Raw genomic sequence first — 18,580 nt, 5'->3', positions numbered from 1 at the left:
AGACAGAAAGAGAGAGAGAGGGGGGGGGAGAAGGAGAGAGAGGGAGAGAGAGAGAGAGAGAGAGAGAGAGAGAGAGAGAGAGAGAGAGAGAGAGAGAGGGAGAGAGAGAAATCAGCACTGGGAACAACCCAGGGAACACCACTCCCAAAATGCATGTTCCTTTTCTCACACAAGCAAACACACATACAAGCCAAGAACGACTAGGATGGAGCAATGCAAAGATAAAAATGGCTACCAGAGCAGTGGAGAGAGGGTATAGATAGATAGATAGATAGATAGATAGATAGATAGATAGATAGATAGATAGATAGATAGATAGATAGATTCCCATTTTTTTTTCCTGTTTAGATATTTTCCATTTCCATCGTTTTCTCCTTGGGGATCCTTCTGTAGTCATCCACTTAGTTTCCTACTTCATCTGCCCTTCTCCATATTGCTCATCCATCTCTCCTTTCCACCTATATCTCATCTTTCACTGTGGCTGTATTTTTACTGAGCCTTTGCTTATACAAGCATATTTTGGATGTACATGTTGTGTGAATGTATAAATGCAAATGCTGTGTAATTTTAACATGATTAAATATGAATGTGTCTGTGTGTATAGTCCGTGTTTGTGCTAATGTGTGTGTGTGTGTGTGTGTGTGTGTGTGTGTGTGTGTGTGTGTGTCTGTACGATGTGAGTTCCTGTGTTCTTACCTGAGGCCTGTAGGACGGGGGCTGTGTGTGTGTGCGTCGTGGCCGTGGACGGGAGGCAGTGTAGTGCCTTAGAATCTGTCCCTGGGTGGGTAGAGGCTCCATGGGAGATTCGGGGGATCCAGAGCCGGGGAGAGGTCCTGGGCTGGGGCTGCAGCCAGGGACACTAGCCTCTCGTCTGGGTAAGCCTCCGTGGCCGGCAGCCTCCTCTTTTGGAGCTCGATCGCAGATAGAGTAAAGAAGAGGGAGATCGGGAGGAGGAATGAACGATGCTCCTCTCACTCCTGATATTGCTGCTGCAGCATCCACTGCCGCCACCTCCCCCTCCCTCCGCTTCCTCCCCCTCCATCCCAGGGGGGAGGGGTATGGGGAAGGGGAAGGGGAAAGGGAGGGGCTTGAGGCTGTGACTGACAAGGGTGTTGCCGTAGGCAACCAAGGGAGGCCACGCCTTCCTTCTCCTCCTCCTCCTTCCTCTCCAGTACTTCCTTCCTTCTCTCTCTCTGGCCCGCTGTCCCTGGTCTGCTGCTCCCAGTCGGCATCCAGGAGACCTGAGAATGAAGCAGTATGATGAGAGAGAGAGAGAGAGAGAGAGGCACAAGGAGAGATCATGAAAGAGAGAGGGATTGAGTGAGGAAGGGCGGGAGAGATATTATTTCCCCCCCGCAGTAAGCATGCTTTTTGCTGGAATGTACTGTACAGTATGTATGTGTATTGTGCACGAAGAGCTGTATAGGAAAGATATGGGAAACAGGAGAGACAAGAGAATGGGAAAAGGGAATAGAAGGGGGTATCGAGAAAGTAGGATCGAGGGGGAGGAGAGACCAAGCAAGAAAACAGGGGAAACAAAGGAGGGCAGAGCATAGAGTACAAGGGAGAAATCATCAGATCAGCATATACAGGCAGAGACGGAGAAAGGAAGAAGCAGCAGATGGATGCTGCAGTCACACTGTAGTGCACATAAGAACACAGCTATCAGCCACAGTCATACACAGATGAGGATAGGATATGGTAGGCTTCAATCTACATTTTCATTAATCTTTCAGTTACAGGGTTCCTGCTGGTCGATTTCAGACGCCGTTGAAATGTACATGATGTTTTTTAGAAATACCGTGCAAAAAATGAAATATATTCCATAAAATATTTTTTTTTATGACCATGTGAAACACAAGTCTACAGAAACACCACATTATGGTGAGCAACTAATCATTATTAATTGTATTGTTGTTATTCTCTTTATAGTAACTAACTTATACTTATTATAATTAATAGACTTATTTTTAAGCTATCCTCCAACAAACAAAATGAATGGGGGTGAGATGTTGTAAGTCTGAGTGCCCCAAATCCCCCCATGTTTCCTCCTCTTCCCTCATCATCCCCTCCTCCATCTTCTCCCCATCTCATCTCTCCCACGGTGAAAGTCACTGGTGTGAAAGTAAACAGGCCATGCTCCAATTAGCCAAACAGCACTGTCTGCCACAGAAGGGCTCAGCGTGGTACAGCACATGAAGAATACAACCAGAGAAGATGAGAGGCATGACAGGAGGTTAACATTTATACCTGAGTGCAGATGTCAGGCTGGATGTCCAAATCCTGATTATTGCTGATGTAAACTTCACACCACTTCATAACATTATTTCATTATTCATCAAATTGTGGTGTAGGTGTGTTTAAATAAAGACTGATGAAAAACATGGGGGTGCAGTTTTACTTTCTACTCATATTGTTCTTATTCTCTTTAACATTATATTTTATATATATAGTTCTGTTCAGTTTAAATAAAAACCATACTATTATACTATATTATACTACTAATGTAAATGTACACAGTAACACAGTATTTTATCATTTGAAATGGTGCAGATGGTCTTGAATTTTTCTTTCCTGTTTCACCATAATCTGTTCTACTAATTGTCATATTCAGTGTCTACTATGTCAAGTCTGAAAGATGTTTAGCTCACCATCCATATAAAATGTCTTACATCAGTAACTGGAGGCCACTGTGTAATGTCTTAAATCCAACTGCCCATGCTGCTGTCGCTACAGCAGGCAGCAGCAACAATGCCACTGCAGTAATGTTGCTAGTAATGTGATGCTAGATGGCAGAAAACAAACTGGTCACTAGATTTGTCTATATTATGTGCAAGATGCACTGATATGAAACCTTTTTTAGAGATTATAAACAGAAAAAGAAGCCCGGGGTGATATTTAATTGTGAAGTTATTTTTTTAGTGCAATGATGTTTAGGACACTCACACTGTCACTCACACATGCTAATGAACTGACGTGAACTTAATTCAGATTCAGAGAGAGTGAGAGAGATAGAGACACATCTTTGGAATTCATAGTGATAGAGGTTGTTTCTTACTCTTAATTGAAGGGGCAGGCCTCAGGCTCTTGCTGTGGAAACTATTTCTCCAAAATGCCGGACTGTACTGGTGATCAAAAGAATAGAAAAGTGTAAATAAAAATGGAGAAATCCAACACAGAAATGAATGAGTGATTGAACTAATAGATAGATGTGTGTCCTTACATCATCAGTTGGAAAGTCGCTGTCGACTACTCGGAGCTCTGGGATGTTGTTTCTCAAAGCAAGGGATGAATTTTCTTTCAGAAGGCAATCCTAACAGTGAATTAAGAAAAGAATTAAGGATCATGTGCACAGCACATTGAACAAAAATACAAATCTGATGATTTCAAATAATATATGTTGAATATTTATTGAATTAAATTTGAATCCTAATGACGATGTCAGGGGAAGTCTAACAGTACCATGGCTAAGGAGATAGTCTTGTGTAGAGAGTAATTTCCACAAGCATTGGATTTATTGGAAGGTGTATCATTACACTTTGGAAGGAGCCAGCAGTTTCCCTCTGCTCCCAGTCTTTGTGCTTAGCTAGGCTTTACACATCCTGAACTCACACTGCATGGACACAGATATCAGTACATATAGAAATATAGATTGTGGTGCAAAGTTACTGTCAACTTTTACAGAAGAGCAACAGAAAGCATCCTGACACAAACTTGCATGGTTCATCAGAGCCCAGGACAGGAAGGCTCAACAGTGGGCGATTAAAACCACCAGAACATCACTGGTACCATCTACAGAACATCAGTGACATCTGGGAAGTGAGATGTCTGCACAGAGACAGCACCCACCCAGCCACAGGAGAGGATCTCACTTGCTGTGAGCCAATGGCTGTTAGGTGTGAGAAACGGGGTTTTAGCTTCTCTAACGTCACATTATGCACCAGAAAATGCTTAATGTCATGTGAGCACCCTATGTTCACAGTTTGTTTGAAAGGAACAGGAAGTTGCTTGTGTTATTCGTTGTTGTCGATTCTGAGGATTCTGATTGGCTTGCATGGCTTTATCCTTCTCCCTACACTGCCGCCCACAGGTTTGGCATAGTTATAATGGCGCTTGACGGCGTATTTATGCGGGTTGATGTAAATAACAACTTTTTTGCAAACGATGTTGTGTGCACAATGTTATCATTGAAAACGGAGGGGGGGAAATATTTGTTTCTCTAAATACCCGGCTATGTGTAAATGTGGCCTGAGGCCTTGTCCACACATACCAAACGATCTTTTTTTCCTCCGTCTTCCTCAACATCGTTTCAAGAATGTTTGCGCCCACACGGATCCACTGAAAACAACTCAAAATGCTGTAGTTCATATTCCAGGCCTATAGATGGCACTTGAAATTCACCAAAAACGGAGAGGAAGAGACGGAGCTTGTGCATAAAGCTTGTGCGCTGTACACAAACAGACAGTAGACGGAGAAACCAAACACAACAAGGAGAAGATGAAAATGGCTAGTGCAAAGAAACCAGTGTTTTATTTAGTGTGGACCAATAATGAGGTCTAACTGCTGCTGCGAGTCACACTGGACTACAAGGCGAGTAAGTTGCAAGAAACACGAAACACAAGCATGTAGTCCGCCACTGTTGTCGTTGTTGTTGTTATGAGACATCGCGGGTTTCAGAGGTGGAAGGCTAGAGGTCTAGGGTGGGGCGATGGCGTCATCGTTTCGGAAAGTATGCGGATTTGCTGTCCACATGAAAACGCGAGGGCTGCGTTTTTGGATTTTTCCACCCTGAGACCCATTTTCAAAAAAGTGCCAGAACAATGCAAAAAATGTGCGTTTACACAAAAGAGCTTGTGGACGGGCTCTGAGAAATGGGATCAGTCTAGGAAGCAACCAACCTACGGCACGGCTGGCCTTGGCCTCTGACACTTTCTCCTCTTGTTAATCCTGGATACTTAGATTTTAGCATATTCTATGATCAGAAATAAAGTAAGCTTTTAAACAGTCATTGGGGTTTAGTCTTTTGCCTGTTGCTTAGACTGGTTGGGCAAATCTAGAATCTGTTATAACCAACACTCCATCATAAGTAGTTTATTTTTCTGAATTAATAAATTCTTATTGATAAGTCTGTGGAGTTTCTGTTTTCTGTGTGACTGTAGCTTGGGAAAATTAAAGACACATTTACCATTTTGTGCTGTGCTGTTGTGAGGTCCTGTAGAACCTGTTCCATGATGCTTTCAGCCAGAGAGACACTCAGTGTGTGTCTCAGTTCACTGTATCAAAAGAGAGAACAAACAAAATACACAGGTTTGGTTACAGCAGTGCAAAGGGTGAAGAAGACCCCAGTGATAACGAATCAAACAGTGATTTACATTAATAAAAGATTATATGGGATAATTATTACCCATATGGTTGTGTTTCATTACAGCATGTGTTTTTATCTGGACCTGAACATGTTCAGTGTAGTCCAATCATAATTTAGAGCAGGCTGTTATACCAGACACACATCTGTTTCTTGTGAATCAGAAATTCATCCAACAATCAACTCAACCTCTTATGAACGGGCCTTTATAGTTACATTATATAACATGTTGATGAAGGTTCTCAGTCATCCAGGTCATGGTACATGACAATTTAAATTGAACCATTGTAAATGGTAAAACAAATATGTGCTGTATCCTTGATATTAAGGTTTTTTGCTGTTACATCAAAAAATGAAATATTGTTGTTACGATAGTATTGTCTGAAAAGTACAGCAAAGATGTTCAGCCTGTGCATCTTTTGATTATGGGTTATCTGGCTGTCTTTTTACTAGAAATTGACTTTAACTGTTCTTTCTGTTCACTTTTGGAGAAGTTACGGTGATGGACTCCTCGTTGCTAGCATTTTTTTCTTAACTCTATAGCGCTCACAATGATATTAATGTTGTGAATTCCTTTGGCCACAATAATCGCCTGGTGAAAATCTGATATCGAGTCATACATATATTTAGACTTTTCAGCAATATTGATGGAAGAGTTAAGAAATATGCAAGCAAGCAGAAAAGAGTATGAGGCAGTCTTACTCCGAGCAACATCATCAACATGCCTACTAAATCCTTGGAACAGTGACCTGCTCTATTCACACATCGGCTCAATCAGGCCTTGTACTCAGGGACTGGCAGGATAAAGTCCAGGCCAGTGTATACGCACATTTGCAATCACACATACAGCCCCTTTGGGTTATCAGCACATGTGTGAAAGGGATTAGAAAGGCAGCAATATGCAAGAGCTAATCAGTATCCTACTATATTAATAAAACATTTTTGAAAATAAAAAAAATTAAACAAACTCCAGAAATTCCAGAGATGCATAATATTTGCAGAAAAATGTCAGCATTCTGTTTGGAAAGTATGTCAAATTGTTTTGAAAACAATGTGTAAGAGTCTTTTGCAGCGGTGCAGTATGAATGAGAAAAGATGTGGTCATTGATGGAAAATGATTCACGAATTTGCCCACAAGCGGAGTTTCCCCTGAGGACATCCTGTGTACTCTCCTCTCATTTTCAACCATTTGGTCAGTCACATCTGACAGTATCTGAAGTGATTATACAGAGTGAAGGAGGTTCATTAAACTGACCAAATTGACTCATGTCTTACATAAATGTTATTACCGCAGTCTGTTGCTGATAATCCGCCCTGTGTTCTCCACCAGTGTGCTTCTCAGGAATGTGTGTGTCTGTCTGCTTCTTTTGGACACACACTCTGACAGACACTCACACACACTAGACCGCTGGACCACCCGTGGACACACTGCTTCTGCACACCTCATCAGGCCTTGAGACAACTCCTGGAAACATAGACTGGGACTTGAGCATGACCAACACTGAGAATCATTGGTAACAGTGTAAAAAAACAACAGTAAAATGTATTTCTTAATTCTTCCAAAATTCTAACTGAATTGCTACTACCTTGTCCCAGTGTACCTACATGTAGGTACCAGTAGGATCTGTTAAGTATTTTTATGTACTGGATCTAAATTATGTTACGGAATCACATAGTATTTGTTGAGAAACAACACTTAAAAGTGTGGGTCATATCAGTCAAGACAAAATATTCTATTTTACCTTTTGGGCATTCACTGTGTAGCATTGGAAATCAAGGTGCTGAGTTGTGAAATAGTGGGAAGATAATATAAAAATGTTATAATTTCTTATTAAAATGGCAATTCTATTTTTTTTATATTCTTGAAACAGTGTTCTAAGTTCCAGAAGCCTCATTTATTGACAAGACTTGAGCATTTCCATGCATAGAATCAGATGCAATTACAGGTAAACTGATTTACAAGCACAAAACTCCAACATCAACTCCAACTCCATCATTTACCATATCAGAGCAATTGACAGATTGTGCTGAATCATTGTGCATTAATGATGCCTTCTGGATAATTAGTAACTTTTTATGATATTATATACCAGGGTTCTCCCCAGACGGTGGAACAGCGGCGCTGCGCCGCTCTACCGCTCGGTCAGCGCCGCTATACTCCGCGCGTGACAGTGTCGAGCGTCCGTCCGTCCGTCCGTCCGCCGTCCCTCGGTTGACGGCTAGGAGCTCCCGGCTGACGGCGATGAGCGTCCGTCCGTCCCCCGGCTGACGGAGTTGATGACCGGCTGTCCGTACGTCCGTGTCTCCCCCCCCGGACTGACGTTGACGAGCGGTCGCCCCCCCCCCCCGGACTGCCGTTGACGAGCGGTCGCCCCCCCCCCCCGGACTGCCGTTGACGAGCGGTCGCGCGCACCCCCCCCCCCCCGGACAGACGGTGCGCCGCTATACAAAGAATTTCTGGGGAGAACCCTGTATACAATTGTAAGATACCCTGGAAGGCCTCTCGGACCAAGCTACAGGTGGTGAGCTTTGGCGGAAGCAGCCGGTAAGTCGAATATTGTGTAGTATGGCAGCCGACTTCCACTGAGCTCCAGTTTTCATTTACAGAAATATGCACACCTGTGTCATCTCTGTAGCCTAGACTCGCTAGAGAACTACTATTAAATCTTTAGTTTCCAGGGTAGCGTGTGGTCGCGACAGTAACGAGGGAAATATAATCTAGTACCAGAGCAGTAGCAGAACAAAAAGGCTAGAGAGCTCCATAGAAAAGGCCAAGCTTTTATATGAATTGAATTTACTAAGTCAGGTTTTTCTAAGTGCTAAGTGCTCTAAGTATTGTCGGCAACTGGACTTGTTACAGTTTCTTGAAGATGTTTCACCTCTCATCTAAAAGGCTTCTTCAGTTCTAACCAACTGCATGGAGAGTTGCAGTCTTTTAAACTCTGTTTGGGAGTGTCCTTACAGAGTAGTTAAGGACACGTGGGAACTCTGAGTTTCAGAGGCCCACTTGTCGAGTTGACTCAACTGGCCTTTGACTGCTGTTCAGTGCGGCCAGGACTGCACCGATCTGTACCACTGGGGAGACAAAACAACCTTTCCGTCAACGAATGAACAACACAGGACGGCCAACTCCTAAGATCAAGACTCTGCTGTCCACTCACATCTGAAGGAGATGTTCTCAATCCTTTGGGGAAGACAATATAAGCATCTTGTCCAGAGAAAACAGTGACGATGGTTTGAGGAGTAAAGGAATCCATCTATGTCAAACTGAAACGGTTGTACTAAGACATCACTGATCACCCACCTACAATGCTGTACTGACTTTTCTCCCCAGACAGCTTAACAACCATTCACACCTGAGCTCACCTAGCCCTAGCAATACACATGAAGGCTGGTTGGGTCAACGAGCCACAAGTGGTCCTAATGACTCTGAAACTCAGAGCTGACAGGTGTCCTTAATGACTCTGTAAGGACACTCCCACACAGAGTTTAAAGGCCTGTAGCTCCCCTCCAGTTAGTTAGAACTGAAGAAGCCTCTTGGATTAGAGATGAAAATGTCTTCAACATACTGAAACAAGTGAAGCTGCCTACGACACAGCACTTAGAATTACCATGACCTGGGTGACTGATAACCTTCATTAACACCTAAATCAGGATTTAATCTTTTATAATACACCTGGTAGTGCCTCAATTAATAAGCAAGTTGCTCACTACTTGTGGGTTAAAGAGCCTCTGTTGTAGTTGAAGGAGTCCCCATCGGGGATCGAACACCTTTCCAATTACCGTCCCCTCAGTTGTTCCAAATAAATAAAGACATGTGTCAAGGGATGTTATTGGGATATATTTGGAGATTTGGGGTGTCTTTGTGTAAATGTGCCTATACATGTTTGAACAGATTGATGTACATTGTGAACAGGTGTGTGTATGCATGTTTGATAAATTCTAATTTATTTGTGTGCATGCTGAATCTATCTATAGACAACAAAAACAATGTTTTCTTCAGCTAGGTTTATTAGTTTCTTTGTGTTAGGGTAGAGGGTTAGCCCCCAGCTCTGACGGCCCTGGTTGGCTGGTCTGGGAGGCTGCCCTTATTTTTATTTTGGCCAGCCCATGTGTTTGTTTGTTTGATTGATTGTTTTTGGGTTTTCCCCTTTGTTTGGTCGTTGTACAGTTAATAAATGTATCATCCTTTAAACTGCAACTGGCTTGTAATTTACATAATGTCTTTATATGAATGGTAAATAAGAGGAGAAATCTTTAAATAAATACTCTGTGTAGTGAGTGAATATTAGTTGATTTTACTACACTCTTGTTATGTAAAATGCCTTTACCAAAACATTCAGCCAAAGATGGTTCCTCAGAAAAGACATTGAAGTCACTATCTGTTGTTTGAAACGACACAACATTGGCAGGGAGTTACTGTTTTGTTAACCTCCTGTTGTGTTCAAAACAAATGTTTAATGGTTTGTCTACAGAGAGCAGTGACTGCAAAAACTGAAATGAAATACACTGTAAATAATAGGAACTACCCTCCCTTAGCCATGGCGGTCTGTAATCCAACACACTATTGCTGTTTTTCCACCAGCACTTTTGGCCACACAGACTCAAATTGAGCCACGCTGATTTGCTTCTCCATCACCGGTTTTGTTGAGCCGAGTAGAGCCAGGCATGCAGATGTAATGGAAAAATGCCATATAACTTCTAAGTAGTAAAACTAGTCAACACATTGTAAGAAGTTGACTTAAACTTGGCACTCCCCTGTCATTTGTGTACAGTGAGTGTATTTTTATATGTACCTGTATGCTTCTGCTGAACTCATCAGTCAGTGCAGCAGCAGTGTCAGTGAGGATGCAGTTCACTGATTCTCCATCAGAATCACACTTCCTGCTGGCCTCGTTCAGAGAGGGAAGCAGCTGCAGAGGAAGGAGCAGCAAAACATTAGTGTCATCAAGCATCATTTACACTTCCAGGCCACTTTATTAGGTACACCTACACAATCTAATGCAGACCAGTCCACAGATCTGCCGCATGTTCTACCTTTAAGATGCTTAAAATGACAATTTCTTTGTCGCAACTTTCTGAGGTGTTAACCTCAGAGGAGGGGATGTTTTCACTCATGTCTGTTTGTTGGTTGTTTCATCAGCAGGATTACACCTAAACTACAGAACAGATTAAATCTGTCCACTTAGCTTGGATGAAGAATCGGTCTCAGCCCAGAAAAGACCCTATTAACGTTTGGTACTAATCCAGATAAAGGGACGGATCCAGGAATGTTTTCTCACTGTCTTTAACAATGTTAGACATCTTAATTTACCTTAATTTCGTTTTCGGGCAAGCTAATTTTCAATGGAGTGCATGGGGCACTGGCACGCTAGCATCAAAATCTCTATTTTTAAAACACTAAGAAGGCTCGACACAACATGAAACTTTGCTGGTAGCATCACCAGGGTCTCTACTCATGAACACGAGCATTGAGAACATTGTTTGTGTATGCAGAGTTTACTAAGAAGAAGGTTTCTGAACTACTCACTGTTGGAGCTGGATCTCTGGTGTGCCCTTGGGGATCGACACTTTTTGTCTGCCATGACGACGACGCGCCAGAGATCGCGTTAGTTCAAAAACCTTCTTTTTAGTAATTGAATTTAGTAATTGAGGTTTTTGATGTGATTTTGATGCTAGCATCAGAGTGCCCCCGCACTCAAATTAGCTTGTCCGAAAATGAAACTACGGTAAGTGTTAAAACTGCCTCTTTTGTCGTAATTATGCTTTTACATGAAGGTTTGACTCATATTCAATCACAAATAAAGCCTCGATGGCTTTTTGGCGAGAGTTTCACTTTAAGGTAGAACTTATACCTGAGCTATTGTGGAATTGCATTCGGTTTTCAGTAGAGATGCACCGATCGATCGGTTTTGATCGGATTTTTCAAAATAGATCACATCAGGCCAATCAGATGACGTTTAAGTATAAAGACAGTGCCTTAACTGCATGCAGGGAGGGAATTTCATGGCCGCCGTTGCCCCGCACCTTGGCCTTGATGCCCCGTGAAAAAAGAAAACTAATCGTACGGCCACAGTGACCTTTGTGCCCCTGGCCCGGTCAGCGTAGCAAGCTTGCCTTTAATTACAGCCACCTGAGTGCACAGTAGTCACTCACAGTAACTTCAGTGAGTCCGTGGTTCCTGCAGGTGGAGTCTCATCATCACGATGATCTCACGTGAAAGCCTCTCAAACAGCAGCAGCGTCTCAAAACAGAAGAACGAAACTTACAGCACAGCGAGCGAGCGCAGCCGGTTTTGACATGATACGTAACTGACTTATGTGGTAGGATTTAGTCCGGTAAAGTTGGAAATATATTCACAGATTCGAATTTCCCAGATCAATAACTCATAAGTGAAACCTTGTTAAAACACAAACGACGGCTCTTTTCTACTGTTGTAAGGAAGACAACGAGCTACAACCGTATGTTAATCAAAATGAGCGTCTGGACATTAACTCTGGTCTGTATGGTCAGCCAGCTGTGAGACGAGGGCGCAGGGACCGTCTACAAAGTGCAACACTGAAAAGAGAAACTACTCGAAATTCAATAACTTCACTATTATTCAGAGTGTAGTGCCACCAAAATCACTCCACACATCAGTGGTCTCCTGCTGGTTATTCACAATTTTTTGTTTGGAAAAAATGTGCTTTGCCATAATTTTGGGGAACTTCTATTGGGAGAAATATTCAATAACACTAATATTCAGTGAGGTGTCACAAAACCCACCTCACCCTAACCCTACTTAACAAAAACTACTTTCTAATGTAACTTGATTTTGGTATTAAAAAATGTTTTAATACATAATCCATGTCTTATTATAAATTAGGATGTTATGGTATCAGTCTGAAAGGTAAATCAACACATTTTACTCAGTGGCCTTTGTGCCCTGTCATGTGGCCTTGGTGTCCCTAAAAAAAAAGTGAAGGCCAAATGGACTTGCCCCTAAAATGACTAAAATTCCCTACCCTGACTGCATGCATTCCCACTAGTAAGCTACAGTTACTCTATGTAAGCTGAGTCCAAGTTGTCTCTAAGAGAGTCTCTAGAGTGTGAAATATTGCACATTGCCTCAGCCTGCAATAAAACGGTGGTCAATTCATGATACTTTCTCATCTCCTAATTTTTATACTTAATAATGCAATGTCAATGTTGTGTAAGAAGAATCATTAATTAAATATATGAAAGTTACACAAGACAACAATATAGAAGAATTTATGGATTTGACGCTGTGATCGGTGATCGGCAATATCAGGATCGGCAGATACTGCTTTCATTGATCGGTGATCGGTGATCGGTCCCAAAAATCCTGATCGGTGCAGCTCTAGTTTTCAGGTGTACCATTATAAAGTGGTTGTTGTTATTATGGCCCCAAAATGACATTTGTCCAATTACTAGTGGTCTTCCAAACCCATCAGATCAGCCTGTACCTTAAAGGACTCCCTGGCATTGTGCAGCCCCTCATGTGCTGTCAGGATGTCAGCCTGGGCCTCCTCAATGTTGCAGTGGTTTAATCGCTGAAGGCTGTCCTCCAGCTGCCGACACATTCCCTGAACCAGCTGAAATGCAGGATCATCGAAACAGACAGAGCTGACGATACACAGCTAAACACAAACTGTCAGGTGGGAAATATAGTTTTTAAATGAATCATCAGATCTACAGTCTCAGTCAGAGAGCCTTACCTTCAATATGATATGATGTATTGATCACATAAAACTGTCTGTTTTATCCTGTCTGTCTGCGTCTGCTTTGTCTGACTCATGTCTGTCTGTGTTCTGTTTCATAATTGTCCATTGTATGATTTTGTTGTTGCAAGCTTTTAAAGTCTCCTGTGTCTATGTTGTCAATGAACCGGCTTTAGGACTACCAGCTGAAATTTAGCAGCTATGCTAAGTCTGGCACATTTACGCTGATGCTTAACGCATCAATGTTAATGAATGTGCATTGTCCCACCTAAATAAGTAAATAAATGAAATGAAATGTAAAATGAATCAATACTGCAATTTACCTAGTTGATGCCCTTAACTTTTTTTCTATTACACTTCTGAGTGTGTATAACAGTTATAACTATTTTAAAGACATTTGCTTTGTTTTGGAGTTGACTGAAAAAGCAGCTAAAAGCAGCAATCAGTCATGTCACTGGTCCTGACACACAAGTCCTAACAAATGTATCAATTCCTGTAAATAAGAAATTAAGTACAGCATGCTACAATTTCTTGGTGACATGCAAATTACATTGTTATTTATACTGCTGGTTTCTTTCCTCTTTAGCTTTAGCTCAATCATTCCCAGTGTGCAGTGTTCCCTGCATGGGATCCATAGTGTTCCACTAAACTGCCTGTTAGGATGTATTCCTAGAACTTGAACACGTGTTAGAGTCAATCCATCCTGCCAAGCCAAACTGCATGCGCAAATCCCATTTTAAAAATATGGCCAAAGAAACCGAATTTCACAAAATTAAAACCAGCAATTACTGTTGTCAGTTTCAGTGGGGAGTTTTAGTACATTGCCCAAACTTTTCTTTAACTCTGACATATATGAAGTTCTGTGTAAGCACTTATATCAAACTGTTTTTGACTATAATTTAAGTTGTTTCCAGTTGTTAAAATATTCAATATTTGGACAAAATATCCACAGTTGGAAGACATTGGAATTCATCTCAAAATGTATCCTTTTATACATCATACATTTACCTTTTTTTTATACAAGAGTTAATAATTAAATTGTGGACTATTGTTGTTAACTGGCTTCCAACTAGGCTACTTCTTACCTTCTCAGATTGTTGAGCTCTAAACACTTGCTGAAGTTCCACTCTATCAGACTGTCTCTGGTTGTTTCTGTCTAAACACTGCTGAATCTGTACACACACACACACACACACAGATTGACAGATCGTCGCAAAAAATGTGCATATACTGGCTGACGTTTGATTGAAACATTATTTACTTTCCTTCATATAACAAACTTCACACAGAGTCACACACTGACCTTGTGCAGGGCCTCTCTTGTTCTGTCAGGGTTGTTTCGGTAACTCTGTGTGATATCAGTCAGAGGGAGTGACACCTGCTGCAGAGTGAAGTTCCTGCACAACAAACCACTCATCATCAAACACCACTTCGATCCAAACTAAATGATCTCAACATGTTAATTTGACAGACTATTTCATGGTCAGTCATTGTCAGCAGAGGAAGAATCCTATTGACCTTGGAGATTCTCTGACTTTCCTTTAAGTGCAACCATGATATAGATGTTTATGCAAGTGCTATATTCAGGTCAAGTATACTAAAATAATATTTGCTGCTTTATGATCAAAAACCTGCCTTACTTATGGCATTCCCTCTTCAGCTTCAACTGTACTTCCTTAATAGTGGTATACAGCAAATATTACCATGCCAATATGCTTAGTTTAAATTATCTCCATTATTTAACACCGTACCAGGTAAACAAAAATGTGTTAGCACTGTTATTGAGGGCCAGTCAGTACGTTTACATGCACAACTTAGTCAGATTACAGCCGTCTACAGCATCTAGTTTTTTACATACACAAACTAGATGCACAATGGCGCCCTTGCTTACGGTTATTTCAAAGGAAAGATGCCGCTGCCACTGTCCTACTTCTGGCTCACGGCCCTTGGAAAAAAATCTCAAGCCTGCGCAGAACACAAAGTCTGAATCCAATCTGATAGAATGTATACATGCAGGAATAATGCAACTATCAATTGAATAATCTAGGTGCTTTAATCCGCCTATGAGATATCCGATCCAGTCCGATTTTAGTCAGACTAAGGTGTATACATGCATCTTAAAAAGACTTGCATTCAACTCTAGATGGTCATTTACAAAATGTGTTCTTCACTTGCAGTGTTGGGAAAAGCAGCGATACAATGAACGGCGTTACTAACGGCGTTACTTTTTTTCAGTAATGGGTGATCTAACTAATTACTATTTCCATCATTACAACACCGTTATCGTTACTGACTATTAAATGTGGCGTGTTACAACTGAAGCTGTTCATTGAAGCTGCTGTCATCCGGCTCGGCTCTCTCTGTTTTTTATAACCATTTTTTTTAGCTTGGCGAGGGAGGAGGGAGGGGCGGGACAACCGCATAAGTGATAGTGATTGGCTCTCTAAGGTAGAGTGAGAGTTTGTAAGCCAATCAGAGGCAGTGTTCAGTTTACACAAAAACCACACACGCACACAGCAGCCTCACTCACACAAACTAGCAGAAGTCAGCTGCAGCAGTAGTAGTAGTCCGGAGGCAAAGGTAACGTTTTCAAAGTGGAAGTTAGTGATGGGAACAGCAGTTCTTCTTACTGTACTGAATCTCTAGAATCCGTTCATTAAAATGATTCGTTCAAAGGATTCGTTCACCGAATCGTTCAGTGCTCTTCAACTCCCTGAACTGATAACCAGCCAAACGATCCGTCATTCAGTTCATGATTCAGCCCTGAGGTTCACGTTTACTTACTGAGGGACAGTGCGTTCACGGACTATAGTACACAATCATTCGCGGGAGACGCAGCGCTGCTTTGAGTGGTAGACATGCATTAAAATTATTACACGGTGAAAGTGTCCTCTGTGCACAGTAAAATCACTTAACATGATGCTACACGGATGTTAGCAACACAGCGCTAATTTTAGCAGTACGGTTACTGAACGTGAATCAACTCCTCTGCCCTGAGTGAGTGAGTGACTGACACAGCGCCACTTTCACCACGAGAATCACGTCCTCAGCGACGCGAATCATGAGTGAGTGACAACGTGAACGTGATTCACGTCCTGGCATCCCTCGTTCACGAACGACCTGTTGAGGACGTGAATCACATTCGCGCTGTCACTGAATCAGTGTGAACGTGAATCACGCTCGCGAACGTCAGCTGAGAATGACGTTCGCAGTACAGTTACTGAACGTGAATCAACTACTTTGCTCTGAGTGAGTGAGTGAGTGACAAAGCGCCACTTTCGGCACAGTACGTGAACATGAATCACGTCCTCACAGTTCTCTGTGTGAGCCGCGGCAGTTGCATTCCCAACCGGCATGCTCACGGCTGAGCTCAACTGAACTGAGAAAGGAGCGAATCAGTTCATGAAGTGATTCCGTTCACTTCGTTCACTCGAAAGATCGCGGCTGAAGAGCGGAAGAACAGACACTACTTTAATTTATTTTGTCTACGTCCGTTGTAAGCAACTCTAATCTAATGAATCATCTCTCAACGGCACACGCTTCTACAAAACTAGTGGCCAGAAACACCCTTGTTGACACTGTTGATGATGACACAGAACTGTACGAGCAGCTACAGCTGGATGTTTCTGCTCCGGCTTCACAAGAACCTGACACAGACTGAAGTGAATGCAATGATAGACAGGTATGTTGTTGAGAACTTGCTCCTGTTATCAACAGCTGACTCAGACTCCTTCAGAACACTCACTGGCAAAAATATCAGGGAGAACAGGAGCCGGTCCGCCATGCAGGAAGACATTTTCTAAATACATGGATGCCGAGTAGCTAAAATGAATGCCGAGCTCAAAAGAGAGAATAATTAAAAGAAACGCAATAGTTACTTTTCCTGGTAACTAGTTACTTTTATAGTGGAATAATTCTGTTACTAACTCAGTTACTTTTTGGAAGAAGTAACTAGTAACTTTAACTTTTTTAAAGTATCGTGCCCAACACTGTTCACTTGTTATAAAATGGAAGGGGAATTGTTTCATGGTGGCTAATCAAAGCACAGAAGGTCAAGTTTACTACAGTTCAGAACAAATCCTCTGGGGCTTCTACTGTACACCCTATTGCAGGCTCTGTCCTGGGGGTAAGATATGGCTATTATGATTTCACATGCAGTGGTTAACACTATGTCTTAAAATCACCCAATTTTATTACAACAGCATAATGATAATGTAGACCAATTAACTATAGAGCTGTTTAGATAAACCAATAGCCTTGGACACAGGGATGGGTGGGCAGACAAAGGGTAATTACATTTACTGGACATAGTAAAGGGGTTCCTACATAGTGGGTTTGATCCATTGGCCAGGATGTAATTAGCACAGCAGACTGCAAAGTGTTTGAGAGCAACAATGTCAATGTTAAAGTATTACAGTTAGCTGTCACTAGTTATTTTTGAAAATGTTAACTGAAGCAATGTCTTGATTCACCCATTAGACTCAGTCAGAAACACTACAATCTAAAGAGCTCAGCATCAATCTGAAAGAGCTCATTATTGATTTGAACAAGTCAGGAAAGTCACTTGGAGCCATTTCAAAGCTGCTACAGGTCCCAAGATCAACTGAACTGTTTGTAAGTATAAAATGCATGGCACAGGTGAGTCACTGCCACAATCAGGAAGAAAACACAAACCATCAAACTGAACAATGTAAGCTATTTTGTTAGGATTCAACTTTCACTGTTGGAGGATTTCTGGTATACCACGGCTAAGGTGTGTGTGTGTGTGTGTGTGCTTGCATGTGCGCGTGTGTTTGTGTATGACCTCTCCAAAGCATCAGCCACATCTTGGAAACCTCTGGCCGATACATTGTTTCTGTCCCATGTCAGAGTCCTTGAAAGAGAGGAAGAGAGGTCAGTTCACGGAAGTAAAACCTGAAGTTGGCCTACAGTGATAATCATAGCTTGGGAAAAGGTGAAGGTATTGCTTGATTGACAGGTATATTATGTAAAAAGGCAAGGGAAGTGAACACTTTGCAATAAATCCTGAAATGGTGACATCTGGTGGCATACAGCGGAGCCACAGCTTCATACTAAATACAACATGGTTGGTTTGTGGAACAAATTGTGAGTATCAAACACCTTCGGTACTGTGTGTGTGTGTGTGTGTGTGTGTGTGTGTGTGTGTGTGTGTGTTTACCTCAGTCTTGTGTTGCTTATCAGGGCTTTGGCCAGCATTTTGGCTCCAGTGTCTCCGATGTTGTTTCCACTGATGTCGACTTTAGCCAGAGCAGCATGGCCGCCCAGAGCGCTCAGCAGGATGTGCATCCCTGTCTTCAGCTTGGAGTCACAGATCGACAGAGACTGCAAGGGCTGCAACCACACAAATATATAAGAAACTGTGACATTTTGTTTTGTCAAACATAGGGAAAAAGGATTGACATTAAGATCATGTTTTTTTTAATCATCAAATTGTACCAAAAAAAGTAGTTACAAGCACTGACTATGCCTCATCCTG

The 18,580-nt window shown here is 42.0% G+C and overlaps 1 protein-coding gene across 1 annotated transcript in view; it reads right to left on the bottom strand.

The window, feature by feature from the left end:
* The window catches only part of carmil2 (capping protein regulator and myosin 1 linker 2), a 115,280-nt gene that overhangs the window by 43,548 nt on the left and 53,152 nt on the right, over positions 1-18,580 (bottom strand). The window contains exons 21-31 of the mRNA XM_030426976.1: positions 18,263-18,435; positions 17,888-17,956; positions 14,387-14,480; positions 14,169-14,255; positions 12,829-12,957; positions 10,159-10,275; positions 6,652-6,827; positions 5,186-5,273; positions 3,224-3,313; positions 3,059-3,125; positions 596-1,241 (exon numbers count right to left, since the gene is read on the bottom strand). Of these exons, the coding sequence (XP_030282836.1) occupies positions 596-1,241; positions 3,059-3,125; positions 3,224-3,313; positions 5,186-5,273; positions 6,652-6,827; positions 10,159-10,275; positions 12,829-12,957; positions 14,169-14,255; positions 14,387-14,480; positions 17,888-17,956; positions 18,263-18,435 (1,736 nt within the window). The remainder of the gene's footprint in view (positions 1-595; positions 1,242-3,058; positions 3,126-3,223; positions 3,314-5,185; positions 5,274-6,651; positions 6,828-10,158; positions 10,276-12,828; positions 12,958-14,168; positions 14,256-14,386; positions 14,481-17,887; positions 17,957-18,262; positions 18,436-18,580) is intronic.

The sequence above is a fragment of the Sparus aurata genome, chromosome 8, assembly GCF_900880675.1.
Source record: "Sparus aurata chromosome 8, fSpaAur1.1, whole genome shotgun sequence".
NCBI classification, from domain to species: Eukaryota; Metazoa; Chordata; class Actinopteri; order Spariformes; family Sparidae; genus Sparus; species Sparus aurata.
The sequence above is the reverse complement of the archived record's forward strand: the minus strand, read 5'-3'. Positions and strand labels throughout refer to the sequence as shown.